The 21,717-nt window shown below is 34.3% G+C and overlaps 1 protein-coding gene across 3 annotated transcripts; it reads left to right on the forward strand.

Annotated features, from left to right (window-relative positions):
• Nucleotides 1-4,860: 4,860 nt before the first annotated feature.
• LOC132628023 (uncharacterized) lies at nt 4,861-20,232 on the forward strand. 3 transcript variants are annotated; one of them, XM_060343699.1, is made up of 18 exons: nt 4,861-5,445; nt 6,223-6,258; nt 8,100-8,410; nt 8,929-9,006; nt 9,138-9,358; nt 10,138-10,230; nt 14,194-14,277; nt 14,518-14,631; nt 14,800-14,905; nt 14,988-15,050; nt 15,142-15,195; nt 15,465-15,522; nt 16,040-16,116; nt 18,400-18,470; nt 18,959-19,019; nt 19,214-19,273; nt 19,659-19,721; nt 19,808-20,232. In XM_060343699.1, the coding sequence occupies exons 1-18, from the start codon at nt 5,199-5,201 to the stop codon at nt 19,928-19,930; spliced, it is 1,920 nt and encodes a 639-aa protein (XP_060199682.1). In that variant the 5' UTR covers nt 4,861-5,198; the 3' UTR covers nt 19,931-20,232. The 3 variants fall into 3 exon arrangements, with proteins under 3 accessions (XP_060199682.1, XP_060199683.1, XP_060199684.1); XM_060343701.1 differs by lacking the exon at nt 6,223-6,258 and adding an exon at nt 6,940-7,027 and having other exon boundaries at nt 5,307-5,445; XM_060343700.1 differs by lacking the exon at nt 6,223-6,258.
• The last annotated feature ends 1,485 nt before the right edge of the window (nt 20,233-21,717 follow it).

Below are 21,717 nucleotides of genomic sequence, written 5' to 3' on the forward strand. Positions count from 1 at the left end.
TAAGTCATAAGTTTTAAGAAAGGGATCATGTGCATTGTTGTATACATAGGAGGTGAAGAAAAGGAAGTAGAGGTGATTAAGCAAAGGATAGAATCACAACAAATTAATGTGAGAATCTTATTTGAAACTCAAAAGTTATCTTGTGTATGTGTAATGTATAGTTGTATACTAAACTGCGGCTCTAAACTAACTAGTATTAAGATTTTGATCTAGAAGCAATGTACCTGATCAATAAATACATGACGTGTCTTTATAAAAATTATGATGATTTAATTACAATTAATTAATACACGTTAATTTCATATCGTCAAGGACAAGACTTCAAGTTGGTAATGTCTTTTTGCCACTCGATAACCTAAATTCTTTTCAATATAACAACATTGTTGCGATATCGTATTTAAATTTGAAACGATCAGAATGAGGGGAACAATCATTATAGCTTTTCCTAACAGTTTTCTTAAAAGGGCGGCTTCTCTTGTTTGCATCGATGTAATCCACCTTTACAGTTATATCGTGATGAAAATCTATTAGCATTTGGTACTTATATCAAATTTAATTTAACTTTAACAGTTAAAGATTAATGTGAAAATATATTTAACTATCATTAAGTGATAAATATAAGTACAAAAGACACAATATCTGGATGAATTTTTACCCCTAAATCCTCAGGTCTTCTTAATATTCATGAGTAGTTTATTCTCAAGTACTACATAGATGTTGTTACAAAATATTAATCTGAAAGAAAATTCTCCTGAAGCAACACGTAAAAAGTACTATAAGCTAGAATATTTAACAATTTATAATATTTTAAAGCCATATAAAAAGATTATAATTTAAAAAAATTATCGAACTCACCAAATAGTAATCGTTGCACGTTTATTTTTCCTGGAGCAACACGTCTAATCCTTAAATAGAATTCATTCCTGCTGCAATGGCGTATGATTTGTAAAGCTTCTTTTTTGTTGTTTTAATTAGACAACGACTAGTGTTGCTAATTATTTGACAAATAAGGAACGAATGGTCTTTGCTTTAATGCTTTTGGAAGGTGATTAAATTTTGCACGTGACACAATGCAATGTAAATATGTACTCTAGAACTTTTTAGCCCAAAATACATAGTGGGTGATTAAGAAAAAAAAACAATAAAGAAGATACTGGTGAGTGGGTAATTAACTTAAAGTTTCCTCTTTAATACCAAAGATATGCTAAGAGCACACTACTACTCTCTGGATTAAAAAACTTCCAATAATAACAACAACAATATTCAAAATATTTGGCCATAAATGATATTCTTTCCGTTTCAATTCAGGAGTAAATACTCATTCGCGCTGGATTTTTATATTAGACCTATTTAATTTATTATGATTAAGTAACTTATTGAAGTAAGACCATGAGTTATTAATCATGGCTAAGAGACATAAATTTATACACAAACACCTAACAATTAACATGCATCTATTGGTTTGATCTAAGCACATAGTGTGGATAAATCTTTTCCAATTTATGTGTTATACTTTTCAATTAATTACTTCTAAGTCCTAAATTTATTTTTTTAAGGTCAAATTTAATTTTTAATTTTATTGTCTACTTTTCATTACTTTACTTACTATATATAAGGGGGAATACCCATTTTTTCTAGTATTCGCGTGAATTTTTTTTACTCTTTTTACCCCTAATTAAAATTTTAATGGCTTTATGAATTTTCACATATTTTGGTAAATTTTTATAACTTTAAAGACTTTTTTCATGCCCCTAAAAATGATGATGTTATGAAAAATATTATAGAGGCCCCACAAAACATACATACATATTTGAATCTCTTATGTTGAAATATTATTAAACTTGTTTCAAATTATGTTTTTCCTTAAGAATTTATTATAGACACATAAAGAGTTATCATGTCATTCAATTCTATCTTAATATAGGCTTAATTATTGAACTAAAATACTATTATTATAATACTATTTATTATTTATTAATGTTATTTATCATTTGCTATTTTAATTTTTTATTCGTCTATTTAGTAATTTCTTTTTAATTTTCTCCTATAATCTTATGTCGTACATGCTGGACAACATAAGTAATTTATAAGGATTACACTTAAGTTTGGATTATAAATAAAGAAAATAAATATAAATAACTTATATCATTGTCAAATACTTCAAAAATGTAAATTACAATCCCTTCGTCTCAATCGTAAAAATGAATTCCGAAGTACGGTAGTCAATTAATAAATTTTACTTGCGCACACTATTAACGTAAAATTTATTTACTATATTAAAAGAGTAACTATAAAATATTATTTTTATATATTCTGAAAATGTTTGTAAAAATAATGTTGTTAAAGAAAATACAATTGATTTTCAAACAGTATTAATACTAGACAATTGCAAAAATTATATTTTTTACTTTTGTCTTAAATATTAAAATATTTTGTAAAATATCGGATAATCAATATTTTATATAGTTTAGGATAAAATATTTACGTTGAACATGAAAAAGTTATTACAATGTAGATTTCATAAAATGGTTTATTAAATTAAGAAAAGATAAAAAACTGTTATTTTTTAACATGCATTTTTTGGAAGATAAAAGAAAGCTCAAAGTCAGAATAATTAATTCTATTGACTTTTCAGTATTTTTTTTTATTTAATTTGAAAGAATCTACGAAAAATTCTTGTAATATCAAGGCTTTTAATTATTTATATTTATTTGTAAGTTAACTTTATTGATTTCATCATGCTACTGTAATATCTTTGGTAAAAAACAAGTTAGTCAATATAGATTCAATTCAAAGAAACAAATGAAATTAATTTAGATTCAATTCAAAGAAACAAATGAAATTAATTTAACATATGAAAATTCAATTTGGATTATCGGAGACTTTAATATCAAAACGTTTAAGTGAAATGGAAATTAGAATAGCTTTCAAATGTTTGATTTTTTTTTTTAATCTAATATATAAACTAAAAAAAATACTTCCCTTTAATTTTTAGGTACGTTTTTGTACTTTAATATTTTAGAAGTCTTTTGAAGTATCATATTGATGTTACAAAAACAAAACATCAAAAACTGAAAAAAATTAAAAGATATCTACAGATTAATATTTTAACGTTAGCCCGGGCCAAATGACGCTGGTATTTGACAAATAAGGAACGAATGGTCTTTGCTTTAATGCTTTTGCAAGGTGATTAATTTTTGCACGTGACATAATGCAATGTAAATATGTAATCTAGAACTTTTTAGCCCAAAATACTTAGTGGGTAATTAAGAAAAAAACCAATAAAGAAGATACTGGTGAGTGGGTGATTGATTAACTTAGGGGTCGTTTGGTTAACAAGCTATTCCAGGATAATTTATTTTGGAATAAGTTATTCCTGAATTAGTTATTCCACTCTCTCACAGGGATAAAATAACACTGCAATCCCGGGATTAGTTATATCACGATTTTATTCCAACCAAATATGAGATAAACCCATCTCAAATATAATCCCGGGACTATTTATCTTTATCCCTCGTACCAAACGAGCCCTTAAAATCTCCTCTTTAATACCAAAGATATGCTAACAGTACACTACTGCTCTCTTGATTAAAAAATTTCCAATAATAATCAAAATATTTGGCCATAAATGACTCTTTCCGTTTTAATTTATGGGTAAATACTCATTCACGCTGAATTTTATACCAAATCTATTTAATCTATTATGATTAAGTAATTTATTGAAATAAGAACATGAGTTATTAATCATGGTTAAGAGAAATAAATTTATATAAAAACACCTGACAATTCACATGCATCTATTGGTTTGATCTAAGCACATAGTGCGGATAAATCTTTTTCCAATTTATGTGTCATACCTTTTTTTTCTTTTAGTTTGTTCCAAAAGAACGCCATACTTCATTTTCTTAAAATAATTTAACTTTAAATTTTCATGTATATCCATACAAACTTGTTTTAGATCGTGCATTTTCAAACTCTTTATCTCTTCTTAAAACGTTTACCAGTGAGATACCATCGAATAAATTGGAAGAAATGGAATATCACTTCTTTTCACTTATAGAACTTCAACTATTTTCTCAAGTGAAATTCACGTCCAAACACAATCAATTTTAAAATATTTTCTTATGAATTTCAAATAATATTAACCTTTTGTTCAATCAAATATAATCCAAACACCTACTTAAAATTTCCATTTATTTCATTTTATATTTTTTAAATCATCATACAAATAATTTAGTGGAAATCAATTGATATAAAAATGCATTCTTTAAAGAAAGAGAGAAAACTAAAAAGGACATGTATAATTCTTAACACCATTCATTTAAAAGAATAATTTCATTACTTAGCATATTCTCAATAAAATTCTTTAATTTAATGGGACGGAGGTAACATTATGTAGTGGTGGAAATTAGTTAAAAAGGGTCTTTATAAAAATGAATAGAAGTATATGATCTATCGACATTCTTATATATGCTTTCTGGTCATTTAATCAAATTCACCTGGTATATTCTTACTAAAATACAGTTACCGCAGTAAAATAAATTTTGGGTTATATATAATGAGAATTAAACGGTAGCCTCATTTTATATTTTTTAAATCATCATATAAATAATAAATTTAGTGGAAGTCAATGGATATAAAAATGCATTCTTAAAGAAAAAAAAAAACTAAAGAAGATATGTATAATTCTTAACACCGCTCATTTAAAAGTATAATTTTATTACTTGGCATATTCTCAAAAAATTTGTTTAATATCCTTTACGTGGTAACTTGTTTATTGTTTAAGCACTCGGATGAATATGCAGTGGTAGAATATTCTTACTGAATACTATTACCGCGGTATATATAATGAGAAATTAAACGGTCGCTTCAAAAATTGGAATGGCAGTGCAAATTTCACCAGTCTACATCCCCTACCCCGCCCTTAGCTAAATTTCGGTTCCTCCCATTTTTCCGGGTCAGTCTCCGGTCGAAGCCCGCCGACACGTGTCAACCCACCGTAGCGTCACGTCATTCCTTCAACTTAACGATTTGGAAGAATCCGATTCCGTGTAGAAATAAAAAAAAAAAAAAAAAAAAGGAATTCAATTCCACCACTTTTTTTACCTGTAATCCGAACAACCGTTTTTGTCTAAACATAAATAGGCAGGGAAAAGAAAAAGTGATGTACAGTAGAAGAATAAGTATAGAGTTGTTAAATGTATGAAGGGAATAGCATAGTCAGCGCTAGTAATAACATTTGGCTTTACACAACATTAGATTCCAAATTTGAATCCCTAAAATGGCTATTTAAGTCAAAGATGCGAATTCCTAAGCGTTCAGTTTCTCTTTGTTTGTCTGTCTTCACACCTCACGTTTCATCATTTTCTAGAAGCTTCCATTTCCATTTAGGTTTTCTCAGTTCTGATCATTTGTTGAACAAAGGGAAATCAGTTCGTCGTAAAGGTTTGTGCCTTTTTTTTTTTTTTTTGTGGTGTTTTTTTGCATATTAAACAATTTTTTTTTTGTGATTGTAGTAAGTTATTTATGTTGTTTCTGCATTTTTTTTGTGAATGTAGTAAGTGAATTAGGCTTTCTTATCTTGTTTCTGCAATTTTTGTGATTGTTAGCAATGAATTACTAGTTTTTTTTAATCTTGTTTCTGCAATTTTTGTGATTGTTAGCAATGAATTACTAGTTTTTTTAAATCTTGTCTCTGCAATTTTTGTGATTCTAGTAAATGAACTAGTTTTTTTTTTTTAATCTTGTTTCTGCAATTTTTTCATTTGTAGTAAATTAATTAGGTTTTTTAATCTTGTTTCTGCATTTTTTGTGATTGTTGTAAATGAATTAGTTTTTTTTTTTATATGAAAAATTAGTTTGTAAATATTTATCAAAAAATTAGTTTTTTAATCTTTTTTCTGCAATTTTTGTGATTGTAGTAAATGCATTAAGTTTTTTTTTTTTTTTTTTTTTTTTTTTTTTTTTTAAAAGTCGTTTCTGCAATTTTTGTGATTGTAGTAATGAATTAGGGTTTTAATCTTGTTTCTGCATTTTTTGTGATTTTTTTTCTGCCATTTTTGTGATTGTAGTAAATGATAGTTTTTTTTTATATCTTGTTTCTGTATTTTTTGTGATTGTAGTAAATGAATTGGGTTTTTTTTTTTTCATATCTTGTTTCTGCAATTTTATGATTTTAGTAAATGAATTAGGTTTTTTTTTTTTTATTTTTTTAATGACAAGGGAACCCGCAGTGGCTACCCTTTGGATGCGCACAAGGTAAACCCTGCGCTCTGCAATAGCTCGTAAATGAATTAGGTTTTGTTATCTTGTTTCTGCAATTTTTATGATTGTAGTAAATGAATAGTTTATTTTTGATCATGTTGCTGCAATTTTGTGGTTGTAGTAAATGAATTAGGTTTTGTTATCTTGTTTCTGCAATTTTTGTGATTGTACTAAATGAATAGGTTTTTTTAATCATGTTGCTGCAATTTGTGTGATTGTAGTAAATAAATAGTTTTTTTTTCTTTTTCTTTTTAATCATGTTTCTGCAATTTTTGTGATTGTAATAAATGAATTAGGTTTTTTTGAACAGGATATATAGTTGTGGAATTTTCCTGGTAATTGATTTCGCTTTCTTTAAGGCTGAATACTTCAAAGTGTTGAGAATCTTATATGAGCTTGAACAATTTTGTTTAAGGAGCAGAATTGATATCTAGGAAAGTAAATTAGGTCAAGTTGAAGGGCTTTTTTCCACAAAAGTTGTGTTACTTTGATGTCCTTTCCAAGTGGCTAGGTCTATGATCCATGTGTCTCACTTTTTTGTTTTAGTTTTGGCTGCTTATGAGCACTGCTATAGGGATATGCTTCCACGTAATAGGTTATTTGGAGCTTGACTCATATCTACAATAGGACTACTTCGATTGTAACGAGCGAAATTCACTTTGGTGAAATATATAGGTATTCATTGGAGCATATCTTGGAGTATAGGCTTACAAGTTGGGACATAAACCTGGTGCTTTGAGTTGGTTTACAAGTGTGATTAAAGGTAAGATACTAAGCTAGCGTTTGGCCATAGATTTAGTCGAAACTTGAAAAAATGAGTTTTTGAAGTTGTGTTGAAAAATAGTTTTTGGAACTTGAAGTCCTAGACATGCATTTTACTTGGAAAAAGTTCGAAGTTTTGTGAGTGGAAGTGAAATTTCACGAACTTAGAAAATTTATACTGATCAAATTTCATGAACGAACAATTTTTTTCAATTTTTTTTTTTTTTTTTTTTTTTTTTTGAAAATCTATGTCCAAACAGGAGCTAAGATTTTGTTCCTGGGAAAGAGTCACTTCATTCAAAGTATACTCATGGTTCTTGTTATTTTCCTACAGTACCTAAGTTAATATCTGTAGTGCTACTTTTCCTCTAGCCAAAGGAAGTTGAGAAGGTTGGTGCCGATGAGTTTGGTGTTTGTTACTGTTATATCAAAGTTGCTTTATGTGATGGAAATTAACATGTGGAATTTCAAATAATTATGTTAGATGCGGCTGAGATTGAGAGTTACTTCCTCTTGGTGGTGAATGGTCTTGTCTCTTTTAATGTTAATAATAAATTTGTGGAGAATGTATTTTTGTATTTTTGGTAGTCTGCATTTAAATTAACAATTTCCTCTTTTCAACCTTTACTTATTAAAGAAATTGCTTAATTTCTCTGCATGGTTATGTTATCAGTATACAGTGTTTAAGAAGTGATTACTATAATGTTATGCAATCTAATATAAGATAATACCAACGTAAACTAGCAGTTGAACCATAATGAGTTTTATGAAGAATGGCTTTAACCTGATTGTAATCAAAGGCCAGAAGATGATATGCAACTTCATGGGTGCCAACTCTATAACTTTCATCTCTAAGGCTACGTTTTGGCCTTGTCTTATAGGAAACAGCGTTGGATTGGTCAAAAGCTCGTTTTTTCTTGTTTGAGTTCTCTCTGTGAGTTCGCGATGTTTTTCCTATTCCTCAAAACATTGAACAAGAAGCTCTGTGCTGCAATTTTCAGATTAGTTGTGGAATTTGACATGTTCATATACTATCATCGACTAGCTAATTTCGTTATGATCATACTGTTCAGGGAGAGATCAGTTGCATACAAGTTGTACAATGGATGGCGTTGGTGTAGATAACAGCGCGGCACTGATTGAGAAGGGATATGGGGCCAATGGTGGTCAGAGTTCGTGCATATGGTCATCTCCAGAAGGAGGGTGCAACATTGACATAGGAAAGCAGATATTCTGTAACAGGTCGTTAAACATGAAAAGTATAGTTGCTGTTGGATTTGACATGGATTACACCCTTGCACAGTACAAACCTGAGACTTTCGAATCTCTTGCATATGAAGGCACTGTCAGAAAGCTTGTTTATGATTTAGGATACCCTTCAGAGGTAATATTAATACTTGTAAAAGGAAAAGTCTGAATAGAAATTGATGAGGCATATCTATGTGCTAGTTTGTTGTCTCCAATGTGCATTTATTCCTCTGGTAGTTGCACAACAAGGTTATTCATCTTATTTTATGGATATTATGCTCAATGCATTTTATATGTGTAGTAGCATTAATTGTGACTTCAATGACCTAGAGTGTGGTATTGGTACAATGATATGTGTTATGCGTAATGTTGAGTTGAAGGTTTTTGTTTTCATGATTTAGAAATTGAATGTCCAATCTCATTCTGTCCTTTATTTTTTTTGAAACTGGTAACATTCATTCTGTCTTTGGTATAAAAGCAGTTAGTTGTTTTGGGATACGTTGTCGCGAGCTGGTGATTGCCATAAAAAAATCACTGCTCATTTATTGTTTGTGCTGGAGGATTATTTGACTCTTGATCTGAGTTTTCTTGTTTATTATTACTGATTTATGAAGTGATACTGGACGATTTTTCACCATGTTGGGTGTTGTGTAGCTGTTGGAATGGTCCTTTGATTGGAGCTATATGGTCAGAGGTTTGGTTCTTGATAAAAAGAGGGGGAATATATTAAAGGTTAGTCGCCTCTTTGTCCTTGTAATTGTTTCCAGTCTTAATCTTTAATTTCACTTCATCCTCGCTTAGGGTTGTAATTTAGTTTATTTCTTATTTAACTATTTTTCCTTTTCTACTTGCTCACGTAACAGATGGACCGACACAAATATGTGAAAGTAGCTTATCATGGATTTAGGGAGCTTTCGAAGGAAGATAAAGTTGCTACTTATGGCAATACCTTGCTTCGGGATTCATTTGATGAACCTGACTATGCCCTTATCGATACCCTTTTCTCTCTCGCTGAAACCTACTTATTCGCTCAGCTGGTGGACTTCAAGGACAAAAATCCAGGAAAAGTTCCTGAAGATGCAGAGTAAGAGAGTAACCAGTACTCTTTTATAGCTTTATGGACAGTGATGTCAATCTGTATTTCTGCCGATGTCTTCTTTAATTCGGCTTTGCATGCTGTTAATTTGACTATTGTGTTGTCATTTCGTTTTTATTTTCCATTAGCTAGAGGTGTAAACACAGATTAACCGAAGTTCTTCACAAATATATCTACCAATCTATAACGAGATATGCTTGAAACAAAGAAGCTGGTGGTCGAATCTAGTTTCAGTTCTCTTCTAATACCTAGTTATTCTGTTTTTGGAGCTCTTACTTGTAGTAGCTTTATGGAAGCAATTAGATTTCTTCGATAAGGATGTCCCATAGATGTATCTTCAATGAGTGATATATTCTAGTTTCAGCTTGTTTTATAGATATGTTACATCTTTCAATTCACTCAAATCTCCGTGGTCTTGCCATCTTCTGTTAGTTGCTTCAAGATATATATTCTCAGAAGTGTAACAATGTTTAAAATTTAAAATTTGTGACTAGTTCTCGTACCTTAGCAATTTGATATGCATGTGTCAGCATGACCATGCAACGGTTTTCTTTTCCCAAGGATTCTTGGACTAATTTCATTGAACAGGAAGTTGCTGCTAATTTATGGCGGGTATGTGCATGCATGCGATGAATTGTTTACAAGTTGATGATTGGCCTCTGGGTTACATTTATTAATATTCCATGTGTGTTTTCACTGTCTACTGCTTTAATGGCAGCATTTTATATAGTCTACATGGTATGCTTATTTGCTAACACTTCTTGCAGCTACTCTCGCATGTACAAGGATGTTAGAGCAGCAGTAGATTTGTGCCACCGTGATGGGACTTTGAAGCAGATGGTTGCAAAAGATCCAAAAAGGTGGGCTACTGTTTGTTGCTTCTTGAGAATGTACCATACTGAGTGGTAATTAGTAAATCTGTTAGTGCATGTTTTCATATGCCAGGGAATGTTAGATTTGGTGGACCTTAGAAAACAAGACATGCTTTACCTAGGGTTTTGGCCTTAAAGTTACACTTTTTCCCTTTTAGTTGTTGCATATGCACATGTTACGTTTGTTTTCTCTTGATGCTTTATTTGTCTTAAAAGCTTGTGTGATATGGTATTCCCTATTTTGTCGTCTGTTGCATGTAACTTGTTTGATAGTTCACTAATATGAAATCAAGGATATTATTGAAAAGGAAAGGAGATTAACATTTTTATTCTGAACGAGGAGTGAGACGAACGCTTTGACCATCACGTCGTTGTTGTTCTTATTGGAAATACAGTTATCCTATGCTAGGATTGGTGTTCAGTGTACTGCTTGTCTAGCCTATGCTTTGCATGAACATCTCAATGTCCATATCATTCATTAATTAGGTTTTAAGGGAAAAGGGTAGCTGGAACTAATCTCCCTCTTCTCTGTGAAAAGTTAAAGTTAAAAGCCTGGTGTTCTAGGAGTGTGGTGCGTAAAGGGCAGTAGAAGAAATGAAGATAACTGTAGTAGACCATATTTCAGGAAATCTAGAGATAATTGGTTGTACCTGTTCTCTATTTGGGGTCTCGACAGGTAGTCGTGGTCGGCATCGAGGGGACTGGTGGTGGAATGGAGAAGTTCAAGGGAAGGTGGAAGCAAAGAAGGTGGCGTATGCGAAGTTGATAGAAAGCAAGGATGAGGTGGAGAAGTGGACGAATAGGGAACTTCATAAGATAGCGAGGAAGGAGGTGAAGTTGGCGGTTTCGATGGCAAAAACGGCAGCTTTTGAACGCCTTTATGCTGAACTAGAGGAGAAAGGTGGGGATCAGAAATTGTTCAGGCTAACCAAGGCGAGGGAGAGAAGGGCACATGATATGGATCAAGTGAAGTGCATCAAGGACGACATGGCAAAGTATTGGTAGAGGAGACTCTCATTAGACGGAGATGGCATTCATACTTCCACAAACTCTTGAATGAAGAAGGGGACAGAGACATTGTGTTGGGAGATTTGGAACATACAGGGAGGCGTCACGATTTGGGTATTGCAGGAGTATTAAGGTTGAGGAGGTTAAAGGTGCTGTTCGTAGGTCGCAAGGGAAGAGCGACCGGACCTGACGAGATTCCTGGGGAATTTTGGAAGAGCGCGGGCTCGGTAGGTTTGGAGTGGCTGACTAGGTTGTTTAATGTCATCTTTAAGACGGCAAGGATGCCCGAAGAATGGAGGTCGAGTGTAATGATCCCTCTATACAAGAACAAGGGGGATATCCAAAGTTGCAACAACTATAGAGGTATTAAGCTGCTAAGCCATACTATGAAAGTGTGGGAAAGGGTGGTGGAGTTGAGGGTGAGGAGAGGCGTGTCTATTTCAGAGAACCAGTTCGGATTCATGCCGGGACGCTCAACTACAGAAGCTATCCATCTTGTGAGGAGAGTGGTGGAGCAGTATAGGGAGAGGAAGAGGGACTTACACATGGTATTCATCGACCTAGAAAAGGCTTACGACAAAGTTCCAAGAGAGATCCTATGGAGATGCTTGGAGTCTAAAGGTGTACCTGTGGCGTACATTAGGGTGATCAAGGACATTTATCAGGGAGCCAAAATCAGGGTAAGGACAGTAGGAGGAGACTCAGAGCACTTCTCAGTTGTGATGGGGTTGCATCAAGGATCAGCTCTTAGTCCGTTTTTATTTGCCTTGGTGATGGATGGATTGACGCGGCAAATTCAAGGTGAGGTGCCATGGTGTATGCTTTTCGCGGATGACATAGTCCTGGTCGACGAGACTCGTAGCGGAGTTAACGCTAAGCTGGAGAGTTGGAGACATACCTTGGAGTCTAAAGGGTTTAATCTGAGTAGGACCAAGACAAAGTACTTGGAGTGCAAGTTCAGTGAAGCACCTCAAGAGGTTGGCGTGGAAGTGAGGCTTGGTACCCGGGCCATCCAGAAGAAAAGTAGTTTCAAGTATCTCGGGTCTATCATGCAAGGCAGCGGGGAGATTGACGATGATGTCACACATCGTATTGGGGCAGGGTGGATGAAATGGAGGCTCGCTTCCGGAGTGCTATGTGACAAGAAGGTGCCACCACAACTTAAGGGCAAGTTCTACAAAGTGATGGTTAGACCGACTATGTTGTATGGGGCGGAGTGTTGGCCAGTTAAGATCTCTCACGTTCAAAAGATGAAAGTTGCCGAGATGAGAATGTTGAGATGGATGTGTGGGCATACCAGGAGTGACAGGATTAGGAATGAGGCTATTCGGGACAAGGTGGGAGTAGCCACGGTGGAAGACAAGATGCGGGAAGCGAGACTGAGATGGTTTGGGCATGTGAAGAGGAGAGACACAGATGCCCCAGTGCGGAGGTGTGAGAGGTTGGCCATGGATGGTTTCAGAAGAGGTATGGGTAGGCCCAAGAAGTATTGGGGAGAGGTGATTAGACAGGACATGGCGCAGTTACAGCTTTCCGAGGACATGACCTTAGATAGGAAGGTTTGGAGGACCTAGATTAGGGTAGAAGGCTAGTAGATAGTCTCGTTATCCTCCCTTATTAGTAGGCGCATTATCGCAGTATAAATTCTTGTGCTCTGATTTCTGCTATTATCTGTTATTTCCTGTACTTTGATTATCCTATTTTATCTGTGTCGCTTTTGTTATTTGCATTTCCATATCGCTTTGAATTTCTTAGCCTTATCTGACCTCTTTTTATGCTTTTTATTGAGCCGAGGATCTTTCGGAAACAGCCGTCCTACCTTGGTAGGAGTAAGGTCTGCGTACACTCTACCCTCTCCCCAGACCACACGTTGTGGGATTTCACTGGGTGTAAATGAAGAAAAAGGGGTCTTGAAATAAATAAGATCCGAAACTGACTCAGCAAGGAAATTGACCAATATGCTGAAATATTTGACGGCAGCGCCCGATCTTCACTTTCTGTTTGATCAAATAGCTGACCGTGATAATTGTAAATCTGATATCTAAGAGACTGATCTAGTTTGGCAGCTATTTTGCTGTGGGTTTATCTAGGGACCATCTGTATTCTGACATCAAAGCTTAAGATCTATATCAGAAATAGCATCAACCACAGTAGCCAAAGCCAAGGTGCAGAAATTGCTGTATCCATCTATTTTGGCAGTGTCTGCAAGTGTGTCTTCTTGTTGCTATGTAGCTTTCGTGGAAGTTACCGCCATTTTTAACCTCTGTTACAAAAACAGTGCTTCTGAATCTCTCTCTCTCTCTGTCTCTCTCTCTCTCGCTAGTGAGCCTAGGATTGACCAAAAGAGGAAAAGGTTGATATCTTTGCTCAGGGTCGTGGTATAATGGGTAGCTTGCCGGACATTATGGTTCCAAGTTTAAAGTTCACTGGACACACAAAGTGATGATAAATGCTTATGCTAAGTCCTCCATTTAATTTGTTTGATTAGTAATAATGTCTGCTTATCGTATGTGTAAACGTCATTTGGTTAGTTTTTCTTCAATATAACTTTTTTGGTTAGCCTCTAATACACATGTTGAAGATTTTTCTGGATTTTGGTTAAATCCCTTTTTTTGATAGGTTGATATGTGGTACTATTTTATATCATTAAGGTATTGTTTTGAACATTGTTCGGTGCTTCAAGTGGTTAATAAACGTTTCTTAAACTTAAATTACAAAAGCTTTGAAGAGAGTAATTTATAAGCTTTGTCGCCTTAGAAAGTTTAAGACTTAGGAGATGAGAACGGGTGGAAACGTTGAATAGTTGAGAATACCTTCTATGTTCTTTGATTAGAAATATGCAAAACCTATGGGTTTGTTATTTTTATTGTCTTGTATATTCTCATAATTCACTGCTTATTTGACTAATTTGTTTATCTTGCCATCTGCCTCTGGCAACATCAGATATATCAATGAGGATACATCAATTGTTCCGATGCTCAAAATGCTAAGAGAATCCGGTCGTGCTACCTTTCTGGTAACAAACAGGTGATGATGCTCTCACAGAAGTCTCCTTCTTCTTCTGTCAGTTTTTTTTTTTTTTGGGGGGGGGGGGGGGGGGGGGGAGGGGGGAGGGGTTGGGGGAGCATTAGGTGCTTCTCTTTCTGAAGGTTGTATTGCCTGAAAGGTTCTTCAAATTCCATCAGTAGAACTACTCAAATTATTCTCTTCCACTGATGATTTATGCATTCTTTACATTTTATAATGATCTTAATTACATGTGTGCAGCTTGTGGGACTACACAAACATTGTCATGAACTTCCTTTGTGGGCCCAAACTTTCTGATGGGTCTAGTTCCAGTTTTGATTGGCTCCGGTACTTCGATGTTGTCATCACTGGCAGGTAATCTTCTTCCCTTGAAACTTTCGAGAATATGCATATGTGCTTCTTTTGATGCCACAACCATATGGAGCCACATTTAGGGCATATGCCTGTCTCTTTTATATTTCCAGCTATTGTTTGTAGAGTTGTGATCACCTTGCTGACAAACAAGTACTTGACGTTATGCAGTGCAAAACCAGGCTTTTTTCATGATGAAATCCGTGCAAACCTTTTTGAGGTCGAGCCTGAAAGTGGCATGCTAATTAACACTGATAATGGGACTCCTATGGCACAGGTCAGTGCAGAAAACTTCGTTTTCTCTTGGCCACTGCCTTTTCTCCATTTTGTGCATGTTCTGACTTTGTCCGATACATTAGGTGGGGAGCACTTCTTTGAGATTGCCATTAAAGAGCTTGAAGGAAGGCTACAGAATTTTCCAGGTGTGGATGCAGATATAATTTATGCTGCTTAGTTTGTTGAATTTGATGGTTTGTGTAAAATGACTGAATATTTTCCTTATTTCTCTTCAAGGGGGGAAATGTTGGCCATTTGCATAAATTACTTTCAATCGAGTCTAGCTCACAGGTATTGCGTACTTTATACTGCTTTCAGCTCTTTAAATACAAGCACAAAGGCATATCTTTAAATACTCAGTATGGCTGAAAGAGACAGCATATAACTTAACCGTCAGGACTCTAGTTTCAATTTACGAAGTTATGGAGGGAAGGAGTAGTGGATTTACTTGGTGTTATTATGAGCTTGTTTCATAATTCTAATTGGGTGATTAACTGTGGTGTTTAATTCCCATTTTTATTTATTTATTTGGATGGTAACGCATTGTTCTCTTCAACTAGGTTCTTTATGTTGGGGATCACATTTACGGTGATATCTTACGCAGCAAAAAGGTTTTGGGTATGCATCCGCCACTCCATGTGCTCCTTCTTGCTATATTCTTTGTTGCTTTTTTAAAACTTCATATATTGGTAGTGAGTTCTAAGGACTGCTGCTGCACACCTTTCTAGTTCATCAAACTAGGTTTATGCAACTGATACATCCAGTATGTTAGAGCCATATTAGAACAATTATGATAAAGTGATACTATTATGCTTCAAATAAAATTAATTATAGATAAGCATTTACATTATTTTTTACCATGTGCAACTAAGATCACAAAAGCTGTTGACTAGCTGTTATATTTTAGCACTAATAGTGAGATTAAAAGAATATTCCGAGATTTCCAAGAACCAATATTTACATGGATGGAAAGAAAATTAATGTCCAAGTTTCTCTCCGATACTGTTTTCCATGATCATGGCTATTATCATATCCAACCCGTAGCATATCCTGTATAACTCTTTTTATTTGTTTTCCTTTGCTTCTTTTTAAAAGTTCGAATTCTAGACTTTAGGATCTTATGATGTTTGAGCAGGTTGGAGAACAATGCTTGTTGTTCCAGAGCTTGAGAGAGAGGTTGAACTTCTCTGGGAATTAAGGGATACTCGCAAGGTATATAAGCATATCCCCTTCGGCTTATTCTCTGTACTCCATTAGATTTTCTTGTACTTCATATGCTTCGTCTCTCTCTATACGTGAGAACATAATCAACAAGAACAATTAGTATGGCTTTGCAAATGGGAAATTTGTTGTGTTTGTGAGAGCCTTTTATCTGGCGTGTAAAATAAGGGTGGGATCATTGAAGTGCTTGTCAACCTTGTGTAGTGCCACATGTCTTGAAAGTACACACTTCTGATGTCTTTACCGAGGAAACCAGTATTTTGGAGTGGATCATTTTCATGTCCAAATAAAATTGAAATGAAGGAAATTTGTTGATATTCCTAAGATGTAATAGCATATCAAACTTGAGTTTCAAAATTGATGTTCAAACCCCTACCACCTGGCAATCATTGGTTTTGTGCTTACAGCCATCATCATTCTAAAATGATAGTAATATTTTTGTGAAGTATATAAATTATGTACCTTATATAGTTAGATACTTGTATCTTCGAGGTTAGATGGGGTCGTCAACATTATAAGTGATAAGAATCGGGTTACTTGAACAAAAACAAGATTATAATGCGGAAGCGAAAATACGAAGATTAAAGACAAGAATGTAAATATAGGCGAAATTCAAGAATAAAATCTCTAAATTTCAAGATTAAGTGATAAGAACCCTAATTGGTCTTAGTATTCAAAATTAGCGGATTAAGACTAATTAAGATACTAATAGAGTCAATTCAAGAACTTATATCAAAAGGTGATCTAGACCCCTATTTCGAAGAAATTAGAGACAATAACTAGTATAAGACTAATTACCTTCTTTAATTTACGAATAAGAACCAAAGATATCAAGTACGAATTAATCTTACCTCTTAAAAGAATCGTTCTTATAAGGTTGCAAGATAAATCCAAAGTAGCTACACACAAAGGTGTAAAGTAGAGAAACTCTCAATAATAATAATATTTGTCTAATGAAAATAACAAAATCCACCCCTATATATAGGGGAAACTTATCCCAAATAGAATGGGATTAGAATCTACTTTTATGGATATAATTAAATACTAGAACCTAATAAGGATTAAACTAGGAAAGCATGTAAAATAATTGCCAAAACTATTCCCTATCAAAATAGGAAAAGTTGCCTAATACTAGGGCACTTCAAACGTGAGTTTCCTGCCCTTTTTGGGCAGAATTTCAGCCCTTTTATGGGTCTGATTTTCAGCTATTTGGGCTTCCCTTTGAGCTCCATGTGGGCCCCAATCTTCCTCCTCTTGGGCTTGGACTTGGACCATAAAGTATGTGTAGCATTTAGCCCATTCCTTTTCACAATTCTTGAACTCGTTCTTTGGCTTTTCTTCCATGATAAGTTTCTTCTTGATTTCCAATTGAAGTCCAGCAACCTTGGCTTGCATCTCCTTAACTTGTGACCTTGACGACGATCTTCTTAGGGCTTCTATAGCGCCATCCTTGCCCATGGAGCTATCAATAAGCCTAGCAACTTTGAGTTTGAGCAGTTGATACTTGGGCTAAGTTCACTTGCAGCTGTACGTGGAGCCCTCGAATCTGAGTAGCTCACAATTTGGCTGGGACTTGCAACTGTTAAGAAAATAGACCTTAGGCCTAACTCGACCCTTGAAGCTAGCTTTGGGGATTGTCTAAGATTACACAAGGAGACAACAATCCTTCCCTCAACCAGTGGGACATTTTAACACTCCCTAGCCCTATGGACCCAGAACTGGACATGTGGAGCGTAGACAATATAACATGGGCGCCCAATATTGGGAAACACATTCAGCCATTTAGTGATGAGTCTGACTCTTATACCATGTAAATAACCTGGACCTGGGGCCAACTCAACCCAAAAGTTATCACATAAGTTGAGGATTGTCCAAGACCATATAAGGAGACAACAACCGGTTCCGTCAACATTGGACACTTTAGCAACAGCTTTACTGGCAATCTTTTTCATGTTTATCCTTTGATTATTGTTTCAATTTAATCACTCATATCTTCTTCTTTTTTTCTTTTTTTATCGATTAGGTCTTTTGATATATTTCTTAATTGAAATTTCACGGGGAAGCAATTTGTTTCTCATCTAAGCAAATAACTTCTCTCCATATGCCATAAACTGATTAAATACGAACTTAAGGTTTCTTTTATGGTCTTGTGAGCTAAGAGATGAAGAGAATGAATTATCTGTAAATTTATAGCATTTTACTTTAAATCCTAAAAATTTGCTTTATGTTCTGCTACATGGTAATGTAATAATTGCAATTTTTGCATGTTTACAGAAACGTCAGTTATTGAGGAGTCAGCGTGATCACATTGAAGATGAAATACAACATCTTAAGTGGTCTCTCAAGTAATGAATCTCTCCATTTTATTTTGTATTGTAGAACTCATATGTGCGTGATTTTTGGTGGTGCATCTTATCTGTGCAACCGTTTTCATGTTGAGTCCGTTCTGCTAAGGAAGTACTAGGATAAAAGAAACGAGGAAATAAAGAAGAAGCAAAATGAGGTTTAGTTGATTGAATGATTGATTTAAGGTGGTTGGAGAATGAGAAAGCAGGAGAGCCTTTATTTATGAGCAGAGACTTTCAGCCTCTTTGGGACTTTATTTCAGTGTGAAGTAGTCTTGTGACTTGAGCAGTGGCAAGTTTCTTTAAGTGAAAAAATTAAGAAACCTTTTATTTGTGCGTCTGGAACGAAGATCTTCCTGTTTGTAGAACCATTTTGACTGTTAACACTCATACATCTATGTTAATAAAAAATTTTGTATCATCTGAAATCGGCTAAAGGTTAAATTTTTCTCGTCTTTAATCATTACATGAGCTGTCATATGCTTCAGGTCTAAAGATACTGATGATGTTAACAAGGAGAAGGTGTTTGCGGAGCTTGATAAGCTACAGGTTGGTTATTTCAGGATAGTATCAGTAGGAAGATAAATTTTAATATACTAAGAGAAACATATTTATATCTGGTCAATTTCTCTTCCTTGGTATCTGTCACCTGGAGAATCAAATTGCATTGAAGTAAATTGGCAATGAATTTTTTTCTGTAATGGGGGTTCAATTAATCTGGTTTTAATTATGTCATCTTATAGTCCCAACGTGAGGAGGTCAGGCTCAATCATCTACAGGCACAACGAGAATGTCACCAAAAGGTAAGATTGTTAAAGAGACGAGTTCATTTAAAAGTGGAATTATTTCTTTATGGAACAGTTCATCCTTGTTTGGAGCAAGCTTTGGTGAAATATATTTTGAATAATATGTAATACACAACTATACTTTCTTTAAACTTTGTAAAGTCAAATCAAATATTTGTAAATTTTCTTCTCTTGTTGACTTGCATTTGGCACTGGCTATCTCCTTTCGATTGTCTCGGGTATATTATTTGTCAAATCATCAAAACTTCAATATTAATCCCATAATCATTGAGCCAGTAGCTACTTAACAATTTCCGCTGTGGGATTAATAAACGGATTTGGATTTTCAACAACAAAGTAGTTTACTCTTTTCTTCTCTGATTAAGTCATCAAACATTTACAGTTCCACAAGGTCTGGGGACAACTGATGAAGACCGGTTATCAGAATTCTCGTTTTGCACATCAGGTACAATAAAATACTTGGGAAGTATCCTACACTTTGTGGGCGTGATCTTTACTTGAAAACTGAAGTTACGTTCTGTTGATTCACAGGTGGAGAGATTCGCGTGCCTTTACACCAGTCAAGTGACAAACTTGAGCCTGTACTCCCCAGATAAGTACTATAGGCCGAGCATGGATTTTATGCCCCATGAATTTGACATCCTCTCTATTTGAAGAAATCCTGTCAGCCAGGAGCTACAGGCAGTGCATTTTGAAAAAGAGCTTTGTTCATTCTAACTTTTAGGTGCATCCACCTGTTTTATATATTTCAGTTCTTTGTTGATTTAGGCCATCTGGGAATGCAACCCTTTAAGTTGCACCAACGTAGAGTCATTATGTTTTGTGGTAAAATAACTCAAATTTATCATATTTGTTTGTGTAATTTCATATTGGCACTTGCCTGTTTGTGAATTTACATTATATAAAGTAACTGGAATGATCTTAGTTATGAATGACAACCGGGCAGGTTGAGAATATTAATAGGATCTAAGATATGATCAGGCGATTTATAATAATGGCCATGGAGGTGAGCGGTCTTGTACTTTTGACCCCACATTTCCCATGGCCAAAATTTTAAGTTTAGCAAGTTTTGGCTTTTGACCTTGAAGGTTTGCCTATGGGCAAGTGGGGGTCAAAAGTCCAAGACCACCCATTTCCAAGGTCACTGGGGCGATTTCCACTCTTTTCCCCAATTCACAGTATTTTTCATTGGAGATTTGGTTTTATAATCCATTACAAATGTTACTCTGGTTGTATGATCCTTCCCACAATATTCAAGGTTTAGAAATATTTAAAAATTTAAAAATATTTTCCCCCCTAAAAGCTTGGCAAAGCGCTTTAACTCTCTCAAATGAGTATTTTAGGAAGAAAATAAGCACTTTTGATTTCCTAAAAGCTTTTTTAGGAAGAAAATAAGCACTTTTGACTTTCTAGGAGCTTGACCAAATCTATATATAATATAAAGCTAGGCATAAAGAAGGTGATGTAGCACCTCTCTATGACCTCCATTGGTATTTTTTTTTCCTCCTTTTTTTTTGGCATTTTCCCTCATTTTTTTGTATTTTTAGGGGTTAATTTCTACTACTAATTAATGTACTTTTTTTTTGCGCGGAGTGCCCTTCTTTTGGGCTGGTCTTTATATTTTGCCCCTCATTTATGTCTTTTTTAATTTTTGCTCCTGCCGCCTGTTTAATGAAAGTTTTTTAACGAAATTACCCTTACCCCATTAAAACCCTTTCTATTTCGTCATTTGCCCTTTTCTTTTCTTTTTTGCTTCTTCGTTCCTCTGTTTTGTGTCTGTCTTATCTGTTCTAAAATTTAAGTACGAATTTGGATCTTTTGCTCGTTTCAATATTTGTTTTTATGTTAAATTGTTGTTTGTTGAATTGATATCTTTGTCTTCGTCATTTTTTATATTTAATTGATCCTTTTTTATTTAAAATTATAGTGTTTTGTTAAAGTGTCTGTATGATTTTTTGAACTTTAGTTTCATTCCCCATGTATATATTTTGGTTTTTTGAATGTCGTAATATGTTTTAGTTGATTTTGATATGCGTTTTGGTTTTCTCTTTGTTGAATCTTTGAAGTTTTGCCTGTGAACAACTGTTTTATGTTGTTGCTGTTGTTTTTGTTTAATAATCTGGTTTTTGTGAAGAATGTGTTTGTGCGAGGCGGCATATGCCTGTTCCGGCAGAATTTTTGTTTTTTGAAACTGAATTTATGCCTATTTCGGCATAATTTCGTGATTTAAGTTAGTTTGTATGTGTTTTGAATTTTTGGTGTTTTTTTTTTGTTAATAATGCTGGTTTTTATGAAAGTTTATATGTTTTCCTGATTATAAACTTTAGTTTAAGATTTTTGGTGTTTTTTTTTGTTTAGTAACCTGTATTTTCATGAAGACAGTGTTTGTCTGAGGCAACATATGCCGGGTCCGGCAGAGTTCTTAGTTTTTGAAACTGAAG

This window comes from Lycium barbarum, chromosome 2 (assembly GCF_019175385.1).
Source record: "Lycium barbarum isolate Lr01 chromosome 2, ASM1917538v2, whole genome shotgun sequence".
Lineage (NCBI taxonomy): Eukaryota > Viridiplantae > Streptophyta > Magnoliopsida > Solanales > Solanaceae > Lycium > Lycium barbarum.

Coding starts and splice junctions, on each gene's coding strand:
- LOC132628023 (XM_060343699.1), top strand. CDS start 5,199: ATGTATGAAGGGAATAGCATAGTCAGCGCTAGTAATAACATTTGGCTT. Junction 9,007..9,137: donor AGAGGGGGAATATATTAAAG/GTTAGTCGCCTC, acceptor CTCACGTAACAG/ATGGACCGACACAAATATGT. Junction 19,020..19,213: donor CGGAGCTTGATAAGCTACAG/GTTGGTTATTTC, acceptor GTCATCTTATAG/TCCCAACGTGAGGAGGTCAG.